Source organism: Armigeres subalbatus, chromosome 2 (genome assembly GCF_024139115.2).
Source record: "Armigeres subalbatus isolate Guangzhou_Male chromosome 2, GZ_Asu_2, whole genome shotgun sequence".
Taxonomy (NCBI): Eukaryota; Metazoa; Arthropoda; class Insecta; order Diptera; family Culicidae; genus Armigeres; species Armigeres subalbatus.
Window position 1 is genome coordinate 463,912,761 of NC_085140.1, and position 12,225 is coordinate 463,924,985.

The 12,225-nt window shown below is 37.3% G+C and overlaps 1 protein-coding gene across 1 annotated transcript in view; it reads left to right on the forward strand.

Annotated features, from left to right (window-relative positions):
- Nucleotides 1-4,196: 4,196 nt before the first annotated feature.
- Nucleotides 4,197-12,225, forward strand: part of LOC134218361 (uncharacterized) — a 32,316-nt gene continuing 24,287 nt past the window's right edge. Inside the window, exon 1 of the mRNA XM_062697302.1 lies at nt 4,197-4,307. Within this exon, the coding sequence (XP_062553286.1) occupies nt 4,282-4,307 (26 nt within the window). The 5' untranslated portion in view covers nt 4,197-4,281. The remainder of the gene's footprint in view (nt 4,308-12,225) is intronic.

The following is a 12,225-nucleotide window of genomic DNA, read 5'->3' on the forward strand; positions in this document are numbered from 1 at the left end:
TGTACGAGAATTGACCCATGTTCCAAAGGGAAGCATTGTTTAATGTTGACTATAATTTGAACGTCTTCCTTTCATATAGAAAAACTGAAGTGTAAAAGTATTTTAATGAATAGCGAATTAACACAAGCCGTTTCATGCCTGTAGGGGAAACTGGATGATCCCCACTTTTTGTTTCGGATGTTTCTCGATGTAAAATGCTTAGATTTAAACGATTTAAGATGGACTTGATGAACAATTTAATTAGCTATTTAAAAATATCATTAGAAGAAATTATTTTTTCATGAAGGTTATCAAAAAATCGATTTTTCTAAAAGTTGGAAAATTTGTCATTTTCAAAACTTGCGGGAGACTTGATCCCCCTATCGGGGGGAATTGATCCCTTTATGAGCTGAACATATTTAGGTTCTTTCAAGTCTGATGAAAGACCAAATTGGTTTATTTTCAAATCCTAACAATTCTTTATAGTCTAACGTCAAAACAGTCGTGCAAAAATTAAATATTGTTGGTATTAAGTAAGGCAAGTATTTTGGTTCTCGAATAGAGTAACAGTCACAATTATCAACAAAATTGGGCTGATGAATATTAAATATATATAAATTTTATGCAATCGATCCACTCCACTGAAAGGCAGAGGTCATATTACGACAACCATGATGTTTCCTCTTTGTGTGGCTGATGCAGTTATCATACCGGATGATCGATACATAAATATTAAATATATCTTTGTTGTTTTTTAATCTAATTATCCAGTTTCAGTTTCAGTTTCATCCTGTTTCAGCCGCTCTTCAAAACCCATGGCCAATGGTAAATATCCCAGAGTGCCTATTTCGGAACCAACAAAAAAGGTCTGTGATGCATCGCGGTCGCCAGACTGCTACCAATACCACGACCGATGAATATCTTTTTAGTTAATTCCAGCACCACCCGAGTAGCACACATGTTTCATATAGATCACAGTAACTTATATATGACCAGATTCACAAATAAGTTGCTGCAACCAGTTTCACTTGACTTGTGTTGCTTGGGCCAGCCAAATTCCCAGCACCAGGTACCAGCCGAACTCTCGCAATACATTTTCAGAACTGGGAATTTGGTTTCATCAGTACCCGCTAAACTGCGGAGGACGACGGAGGTCCTTCGTAGCTTAGTAGGGAAAGTACCTGTCTAGCGTACTGGGGTCGTGGGATCAAAGCCCACCGAAGGAGCGGTTACCCTCCAATACCTTTTCCGAACTAAATCTATCACATGTTATTTATATGCATAATCGAGTTTCAGACATAGTTACTTTGCAATGTTCCTCACATATTGTGCAAATAGTTAAAGAAGAGCTAAGCTTGGTTAACTTTAAACATCGTAGTTGCTAGTTAAGATTGGCCGAGAAACTGCAAGTATGCACAACTCACCAATTAAATAATCTTCTTGGGATACAAAAAAGTTATTCTTATTGTATACTTGCTTCGGAGTTTCCAATTAATGACCAATAACGATGCTGTTCACGTCCTCACAGTCATTTTAGGATTAGGAGATGAAAATTAGTTTAACATACATTGTTATAAGGGGCCGTCCACAAAGTACGTCACGCCTTTAGGGGGGAGGGGGGGTTCTGAGCAGCGTGACGATCCATACAAAAATTTTAGGGGTTTCTTACAAAAAACGTGACGAAGGGGGGAGGGGGGGTTGAAAATCGCCATTTTTTGCGTGACGTACTTTATGGATCTTCCCTAAGAGACTGAGGAATGCTCTGCATCTCTGTGAGCGCTACGGGAAAGGAATCGTTGATTAGTTGAGAAGGTAATTCATGTGAAGCCCCTTGGTAAGCGACTAGATATTTATTGTAAACGAAGTTATTTTGAAAACAAGAAAATGAAAACTGTGTTTCAAATCAATCCAACTCATGATCAATGTGCTTGGTTTAATAAAATCTACAACACGATCGATTCCGCACTAAGAGCACTGTGGGGAATAAAGTGAGTCTGAAAAAAGCATTTGTATTTTTGGTTACATTGGATTCACGATAAAAATAATGAAATAAGCAAAACTATTTTAAAATGACAATAATAAAAAAATGATAACGTATTTGAAATTCAATCGTAGTAGGCATTTGAAATGCCAGCATACTAAGAAGCTAATGAGAAGACATTTGAAATTCAATCTCAGTAGGCTGACAAGGAATTCTATATTGTTGGAATGAAAATAAACGATGGTCATTCAGTGTTCATTTCTTGGAGCGTAAGTACGCTTTCCAATTTTAGAAGTTGAAGACAAATTTTCCGCTGATTGAAGAGGAAGGATTTGTAAGGTTACGACAATGACGCAGTCGGTAGGATTGGATATGAATAGGATTTGGATTTGGAACGGATTTGGATTGGATTTGGATCGTATTTGGATTGGATTTGGATCGGATATGGATTGATTTTGGATCGGATTTGGATTGGATTTGGATTAGTTTTGGATTGGATTCCGATTAGATTTGGATTGGATTTGGATCGGATTTGTATTGAATTTGAATCGGATTTGGATTGGATTGAATTGGATTTGGATTGGATTTGGATTGGATTTGGATTTGGATTGGATTTGGATTGGGATTGGATTTGGATTGGATTTGGATTGGATTTGGATTGGGATTGGATTGGGATTGGATTGGGTTGGGGTTGGGATTGGTTTGGATTGGTTTGGATTAGATTTGGATTGGTTTGGTTCGGATTTGGTTTGGATTTGGATTGGATTTGGATTGGTTTGGATCGGTTTGGATGGATTTGGTTGGATTGGTTTGGTTGGACTGGATTGGTTTGGATTGGTTTGGATTTGGTTGGTTTGGATTTGGATTGGTTTGGTTGGTTTGGTTGGTTTGGTTGGTTTGGATTGGTTTGGATTGGTTTGGATTGGTTTGGATTGGTTTGGATTGGTTGGTTTGGATTGGTTTGGATTGGTTGGATTGGATTGGTTTGGATTGGTTTGGATTGGTTTGGTTGGATTTGGATTGGTTTGGATTGGTTTGGATTGGTTTGGATTGGGGTTGGATTTGGATTGGTTTGGATTGGTTTGGATTGGTTGGTTGGTTTGGATTGGTTTGGATTGGTTTGGATTGGTTTGGATTGGTTTGGATTGGTTTGGATTGGTTTGGTTGGTTTGGATTGGTTTGGTTGGTTTGGATTGGTTTGGTTGGTTTGGTTGGTTTGGATTGGATTTGGATTGGTTTGGATTGGTTTGGGTTGGTTTGGATTGGTTTGGATTGGTTTGGTTGGTTTGGATTGGTTTGGTTGGTTTGGATTGGTTTGGATTGGTTTGGTTGGTTTGGATTGGTTGGATTGGTTTGGTTGGTTTGGATTGGTTTGGATTGGTTTGGATTGGTTTGGATTGGTTTGGATTGGTTTGGATTGGATTGGTTTGGATTGGTTTGGATTGGTTTGGATTGGTTTGGATTGGTTTGGATTGGTTTGGATTGGTTTGGATTGGTTTGGATTGGTTTGGATTGGATTTGGATTGGATTTGGATTGGATTTGGATTGGATTTGGATTGGATTTGGATTGGATTTGGATTGGATTTGGATTGGATTTGGATTGGATTTGGATTGGATTTGGATTGGATTTGGATTGGATTTGGATTGGATTTGGATTTGGAGTGGATTTGGATTGGATTTGGTTGGATTTGGAATGGATTTTAATTGGATTTATTAAGGATATGGATTGGATTTGGATTAGATTGGTTTTGTTAATGGTTTAGTAAATCAATGGCTTCAAACAAAATCATCTGAGCAGTTTCAGGACAGCGTCAATGCTTTAGAGCTACAAAAAAATAAATTCGCAGCTGTCATTAATATATAAACAACTGAGCCGGTATGAAATAAAGAATTCTTGTTCCCGTATTAACAACTCCAACTAATTTGCTTATCGGAAAAAACAGTGATAGAGTAGAGACGGTGAATATTGTGGGGAATAAAGTGAGTCCGAAAAAAGCATTTGTATTTTTGGTTACATTGGATTCACGATAAAAATAATGAAATAAGCAAAACTATTTTAAAATGACAATAATAAAAAAATGATAACGTATTTGAAATTCAATCGTAGTAGGCATTTGAAATGCCAGCATACTAAGAAGCTAATGAGAAGACATTTGAAATTCAATCTCAGTAGGCTGACAAGGAATTCTATATTGTTGGAATGAAAATAAACGATGGTCATTCAGTGTTCATTTCTTGGAGCGTAAGTACGCTTTCCAATTTTAGAAGTTGAAGACAAATTTTCCGCTGATTGAAGAGGAAGGATTTGTAAGGTTACGACAATGACGCGGTCGTTGCTCCCTCCTAGGTAAGAAACTAGACTAGATGGATATGCGAAAAAATTGGCAAAAAAGTAAGGTAAGCCATAATATATGAGGCAAAAGAAAATGATAAGCCTCAGAGAAGCAAAATAGCAAAACAAATAGATAAGCTATAAATTTGACCATCAGAAGAGAAAAGTAAGCCTCAAACAAGAAACGGAATGGCAAAAAATAAAGATAAGCCATTATAGGCAAAAGAGAAAGATAAACCTCAGATGAAAAGACAAAATGGCAAAAAATAATGGTAAGCCATAGAGAAAAATGAAAACTCGCATGACAATTTGGCAAAAAACAAGAAGGTAAGCCAAATCACTTCCTCGGTAAAAGACAATGAGAAGTAATTCGAGATTTGGGCAATGTTGTGAAATTATCGAATTTGCAAAAACAAGTGGTATGAGGACGACGTTGAAAGAAGTAATGAGCATCCGAAAAATATTGGTCTTAGGTTTGACGTTTTGAGCAGCCTGACAAAGAAAAATAATCGTTGGATTACAAAGTAGGCGTGAATGGTCGCAACCTGAGACGAGACCTGCAAAGACGCTGCTTCTTTTCTCTTGTTTTGACACTTGTTCTTCTTTTCATCACAGTTGACCATCGAGTTTCAACTGTTTACTTGACTGTTTCACCTAAGCCCCAGGTGGACCCTTCTGAGCACAATAAAAGTGTATCTAATTCACGAAATAGTTAATTCATTTTCATAAGGATTTTTATACCGGGAACAAAACACAGGTTTATTACTGATTATTAACAAGCTAAACGGAAGGTTTGGAATACTCGTTAAAGTAAAAAAGTCTTGGTAAAACAAAAATGATGTGGAATATTTTATTTGGGATACCAATACTTTCACTCAAAAAGCTGCTGGTTGCACCTGACAGTTCGTGACAGCAGTTGACTGGCAGCAGCTGAAGTTACATTTTTTCCTCTTTGCAGGTCTCGTCTCAGGTCGCAACAAATTCAGATTGCTGTTTGATGTGATTCTACAACTTACACGGTGGCGAATGATCAGCTTAAAGTGTATTCTCGTTGTATCTGTTACGAAAGTTGATTTTTTCCATGATGAAGGTACAACTATATTCGGAATTCGACCGCTAGGCAAGAGTATAAGTAATTACCCGTATGGTAAGATGTCACGATTTGGGATATTGCCATCTTGTGCAAAGATGTATGGGCGGTGAAACCATTATGATGAAAGCCAGTTAAGTTTGGAATTCAACCACTATACATATTCATATGCATAAGAAATTACCTGTTATGTTGGATATCTCGTAATCAGGGAGATTTAGAAAGTTGCCGTGTCCTAGTGTAAGTTGTCAAAACCATTTTGATAAAGACCAGTTTAGTTTGGATTTTAACCAGTGGGTGGTGCCTGAGACGAGACCTGCAAAGAGGAAAAAATGTAACTTCAGCTGCTGCCAGTCAACTGCTGTCACGAACTGTCAGGTGCAACCAGCAGCTTTTTGAGTGAAAGTATTGGTATCCCAAATAAAATATTCCACATCCAAGACTTTTTTACTTTAACGAGTATTCCAAACCTTCCGTTTAGCTTGTTAATAATCAGTAATAAACCTGTGTTTTGTTCCCGGTATAAAAATCCTTATGAAAATGAATTAACTATTTCGTGAATTAGATACACTTTTATTGTGCTCAGAAGGGTCCACCTGGGGCTTAGGTGAAACAGTCAAGTAAACAGTTGAAACTCGATGGTCAACTGTGATGAAAAGAAGAACAAGTGTCAAAACAAGAGAAAAGAAGCAGCGTCTTTGCAGGTCTCGTCTCAGGGTGGTGCTAGTGTACAACGAATTACATATTAGGTTGGATATCTCGTTATCAGGAAATATAAGGAAGCATACGTCTGCTACAAAGTTTCTATGCAGCGCTCGTGCTTAAAATATTACCTTAGACATCTTGAAATCTGAATGAATTTCGGTTTTCTACAAAGTTGTTTGAGAAGTAAAAAGCATTGTTATGGAATTCAGTTTAGTTCAGAGTTGAACCGGTATGGCGGTTATTGTGTTTAAGGAATTACCTGTTGGGTAAGATATTTCAAACATTTTCAAGATATTGAAAAATGGATTAAAAGAGTTCTGGTAGCGCTTATTTACATTATATACGTCAAGTTGTTCTCTAGGCGCTTGTTTAGTAGTTTTTATTCATGTACAATTTTCAAACCGTTTTATGAGGAATGGTGGAACTGAGGTTAGAATGTTAACGAATATCTGATATTGCGGGCAAATCGCTCAAGAAATCTGATTTTGGGTAAACATTGTTTTACTGTGCTTTTGATGTTTATTATGGCAACCATCTACGGACACGATCTAGAGTTAACCCTCGATGATTCGATTATGAAGGATTGGATATGAATAGGATTTGGATTTGGAACGGATTTGGATTGGATTTGGATCGTATTTGGATTGGATTTGGATCGGATATGGATTGATTTTGGATCGGATTTGGATTGGATTTGGATTAGTTTTGGATTGGATTCCGATTAGATTTGGATTGGATTTGGATCGGATTTGTATTGAATTTGAATCGGATTTGGATTGGATTGAATTGGATTTGGATTGGATTTGGATTGGATTTGGATTTGGATTGGATTTGGATTGGGATTGGATTTGGATTGGATTTGGATTGGATTTGGATTGGATTTGGATTGGATTTGGATTGGATTTGATTTGGATTGGATTTGGATTGGATTGGTTTGGATTGGATTTGGATTGGTTGGATTGGTTTGGATTAGATTTGGATTGGACTTGGATTGGTTGTATTGGTTTGGATTGGTTTGGATTGGATTTGGATCGGATTTGGATAGAATTTGGATTGGTTTGGATTGGTTTGGTTTGGATTGGTTGGATTGGTTTGTATTGGTTTGGTTGGTTTGGATTTGTATTGGTTTGGATTTGGATTGGTTTGGATTGGTTTGGATTGGATTGGTTTGGATTGGTTTGGATTGGTTTGGTTTGGATTGGTTTGGATTGGTTTGGATTGGATTTGGATTGGATTGGATTTGGATTGGATTTGGATATGGTTTGGATTGGATTTGGATTGGATTTGGATTGGATTTGGATTGGATTTGGATTGGATTTGGATTGGATTTGGATTGGATTTGGATTGGATTTGGATTGGATTTGGATTGGATTTGGATTGGATTTGGATTGGATTTGGATTTGGTCCCCATCTGGGTCCCTATCGCTATTTCCGGGCCCCTAATAGGAACCCACTTTTACACCAGTGGTATCTAAACGGGAATGTAAAATAATAACGCAACTCAAAATTAGCAGTGAGTCTCCAAATTTAGCGCCCCATACTGGGTTGCTAAATGTCCATACAGGGTTGCTATTTTGTGAAACATCACTTTGGTATTGATAAAAACATTGCAGAAAATCTGTTTTCTTCTGTTTCAGAACAATTTCGACGTAAATTAAAAAAAAAGGAGAATATTCATTTTTTTAACTAGTTCAACTCCGCGAAGAAATAATTACAGTAATGGATCAGCTATAATGAGGAGCGATGTGCACCGGCGCCCGCTAGAGCCCGAAATATTTATTCATGGATTTCTCGCGAAAGAAAATTCCACTGTTTTTATTTTTTTATTATAGTTATTCCAAGGGAAGGTCTTCCAGGAATGCCTCAGAAGGTTCCTTTAGTAATTGTTCAGTATGTTCTTCAAGTATTTCCTCCAGAAAAGCTCCCGCAAGTTTATCTTTTTTGTCGTTCATCAAAATGATTTGTTTTGGAAACTCATCTTAGATCCCTCCGGGAGTTCCCCAGCAATCTTTGTGTTATTTTAAGAATCTTTTCTTAATCAGTTCTCCCAGAATAGTTTTAGGATTTCTTCCAGATTCTCTCGGGATTTTTTTATTGGAAAAGCCCTATATTTTTTTTGTGGTTTCATTTGAAAACTCTCCGGATTCTTTCGGATGTTGTTACAAATTTTTTTCTCCGTCCTTCAGAGAAAAAAAACTGTGACAGCATTCCCGCTGGAAATTGTCAAGAGATTCTTGTGGGAAAACTGGTGGGAATTTCAGGAGGAATTTCTTCAACTGCAAGTATAAATCCCCGAAAGAAATTTCCAGGAGGAAGGAATTCCAGAAGAAATAACGGTGAAAAAATTTACTACGACGGGTCTTGTCGTCTTGATTGTCCTCCGGAGATGGCGAGCTCTATTCCCAATTCGGGGCATAGTTTTCAGTTGTCACACAAAATACATACGCATGCAATGGTGGGCACAGAAAAGCTTTAAATGAATAACTGATAAAATGCTAATAGAATACTTATTTTAGCAGCTAGCCAAGTTCCAGTTGAAATGTAGAGCCATTGAAGAAGATGTTGACTACTTTTAGCAACACCCGGTGAAAACTCAATATGTTTACGAAGTCGCTATACCTAAAACAAAAACCACCGGTGGGAAGATGGGGCGCTATCCTAAAATAGCACTCGGGAAGGAGCGCTATAATGAGAATAGCGATGAGGACTCCCGTGGAGGTGCTCTAAGTAATGTTGTGCTTTTCGATGCAGACATTAGTTTGATCACTTCGCGTTCTCCCACACTAGTTGGCGTGATCAGCATCAACACGATCGATACTGATTAAACAAATTTCTGCTACCCGAGGTAGATTTTTTTCACTTCGCGTTCTCCCGGACTAGTTACCGTCCCATGACCAGCTGCAACACGATCGATGCCGCACTCATTGTTCACATAGTCAAAAAAATATATCACAAAATTTAAACTTGAATCTTGGAAACACTGAAGATGTCTTATAGAACTACATACGTATTTGTCGACTCAGAATAGGGTTATGTAGTAAGCGTTAATAAAAAAAAATAGGTTTTGAAAACAATTTTATGATTTAGTTTAGCAGGGCAGCCAAAATGTTTGTTAATATAAAGGGGTTAAGTTTAATTTTTTTTCGAATTTCCGCGGAATTCCGTCAAATTCGCTAGAGACTAGTTTTTTCAAGCGAAATTTTTGTAATTTTACGAAACGAAACGACATCAAGAAATCAGACTTCGCCATGCTCAAATTCCGCGGAATTTCGTTTCGAATTCTACCCCTTGATTGTACTTTTGACAGATACGTATTTCGACCTTAACAATAAGGCCGTCTCCACTGTCTCGTACTTTACCCGACGTAAAGTACGATACACTGAAGACGGCCTCACTGTTGACGTCGAAATACGTATCTGTCAAAGGTATTTACAATCAACTGGTGGAATTAAATAGAATTGTACGAACTCGTCTTATGCAACGTACACACCAGTCAAGCAGTTTGACGAACATTGACTCCGCCCCCAAGAAAACGCTTCGGTTGCTGCTTTGTTTGAATGTGTGTGAAGTTGTTCGAACAACCATTTGACAGTTGGCGGCTCGGATGGAAAAAATTAAAACGGTTTGATTTTGGTTTGAGTTGTCAAGGTTCGCCGAACATGTTTGAGCATTTGTAGTGAAGTTGCACTAACCCCCATATATTTTTTGATGGTTGGTGCTCAAGTTTGCGCTTCGGTCGTTCGTGTGTGATATTGTTGGTCGAATAAATTGATTGTTCGTGTCGCTGTTGGTTAAACTTGATGGATGTTTGAATAAACGAGAGGTGGAGTCAATGTTAGTCATACTGCTTGACCGTGTGTACGTTCCATTAAGTCAAGTGTTTTTCAATTGTTTTTGGTGTAAGAATGCGTTATTTTTCCTGCATATAAATCCTCTTAAGGGGCTACGGTACCTATCTTATTTCTTTTTTTTTTTGTATCTTTATTTAGGTGTTTTTTTAATTCTAGATTAAGAGTAGCTATCTTAGGAGTAACTTAATAAATTTGTTAAGAAAATTATTTTGAGCTTTTTAGTGGAAAGTCTTCACTTGTCATAAGACGAGTTTGCACAGTTCCATTTAAGTCCACCACTTAATTGTACCTTGACAGATACGTTTTTCGACCTTAACAGTAAGGTCGTCTTCAGTGTCTCGTACTTGACTCGATTGTACAAACTCATCTTATAACAAGTTAATAAATTTGTTTATTTAATATATCTAATGCATAGGGTCTGTTCACAAATTACGTAACGCTTCTGGGGGGAGGGGGGGGGGGTTCAACTTGTGTTATACTTTGTTACACTAAAAGGTAGGGGAGGGGGTGGGTACTACCAAATGTTACGCATAACGCGAGTACAAATTTATTTGAATTTCTTTTTTTTAATCACTGATTGAAGTAATTGCTGTTTATCGTTATCTTATTAGTCATTATCGAAATCAAGCATGCTGACATAGCAGGACTGATATGCGTAAAAATACCAAGCGAATATTGTATTTCTTTACACCGCAGTTCCGCAAAACTATGTAAATGGTTATGATCGCAAATTCTATTTTCGTTCCTACTAGCTGCATTCTTGATATCCTTGATTTTTGATCACGTGCCGTCCCTTTTCTAACAGTGTTAAAAAAATACCAAAACCCAAATGCTTCAGAGAAAGAAAAAAAATCAGCCATTAAAATTTTCACAGTTACGCATTACATGGGGGAGGGAGGGGGCTCCAAAATTTGTTAACTTTTGTTACGAGAGGGAGGGAGGGGGTCAAAAAGTCGGATGTTTGCGTTACGTAATTTGTGAACAGACCCATAAATAGGACACTGCTGGTGATATACTGGTGATTATACATATATATATATATATAAATATATATATACATATATATATATACATATATATATATATATATATATATATACATATATATTAGAGTGGGGCGTCATGGTCATTTTTTCAAATCAATGGTTTTTCGAAGCCACTCTGGGTCCTGAAAAACTGTGCAGAATTTGGGACCGATTGGTTGCTTCTTCGCTTTCCGCATCGCGTTTGAATTTTGTATGGAAATTAGTATGGAAGAACGTATATTTTTGCATTTCTACTACTAGAGGTTTCAGTTCATCGTAAACCAAGTGGCACATTACGTTAAAGTATAACCCAAAGGATGCCGAAAAACTTTGCTGAAGAAGGCACGTTGCTGGAAGGTCCACGAAAAAAGTTATAACGCTTCGAAGATTGAGTGTTCAAACCATATGCAAAAAATCGTTTATTCTGCCAGCACTGCCGTACTACGTAGACTAATAATTTAACTGAATGTTATTTCAAAATAATTGATCTTATAGGGTTTAGAGATAATGGGAGCTATCTGGAATAATTTCACAAAGAAAAAAATCCGACAAGAAGGAAGATGGGTTTTGCCCTCGGACAATCATAGGTTGTCCGGTAGTGCTGGCAGAAACATTGATTTCTTGCATATGGTTTGAACAATCAATTTTCGAAACGTAATAACATTTTTTGTAGACCTTCCAGCTACGTACCTTCTTCGGTAAAGTCTTTCGGCATCTTCCAGACTATATGCTAACGTATTGAGTCACGTGATTGATGATAAATTGAAGCCGCTAAAAGCAAAAATATAAAAAAGTACGTTTTCCCATACTAATCTCCATGTAGATTTAAAACGCGATGCGGCATGCGAGGTTTCAACCAATCGAGCCCATATTTTGCAAAGTTGATTGGGGTCCCAAAACGATTCAGAAAAACCTTGATCTCACTTGATCGGACGAAGTTTGCGTTTTTCCATACAATTGCGCCCCACTCTAATATATATATATATATATATATATATATATATATATATATATATATATATATATATATATATATATATATATATATATATATATATATATATATATATATATATATATATATAAATGGACAGACAGACAGTCAACAAGAGAGTACGGACCGGAACCATCGGCGAAGACCACTGCGACGAAAAGGGACTAGCGATTGGAAACTCGGTTCGTGGAACTGCAAATCTCTCAACTTCATCAGGAGCACACGCATACTCGCCGATGTGCTCAAGGACCGTGGATTCGGCATCGTA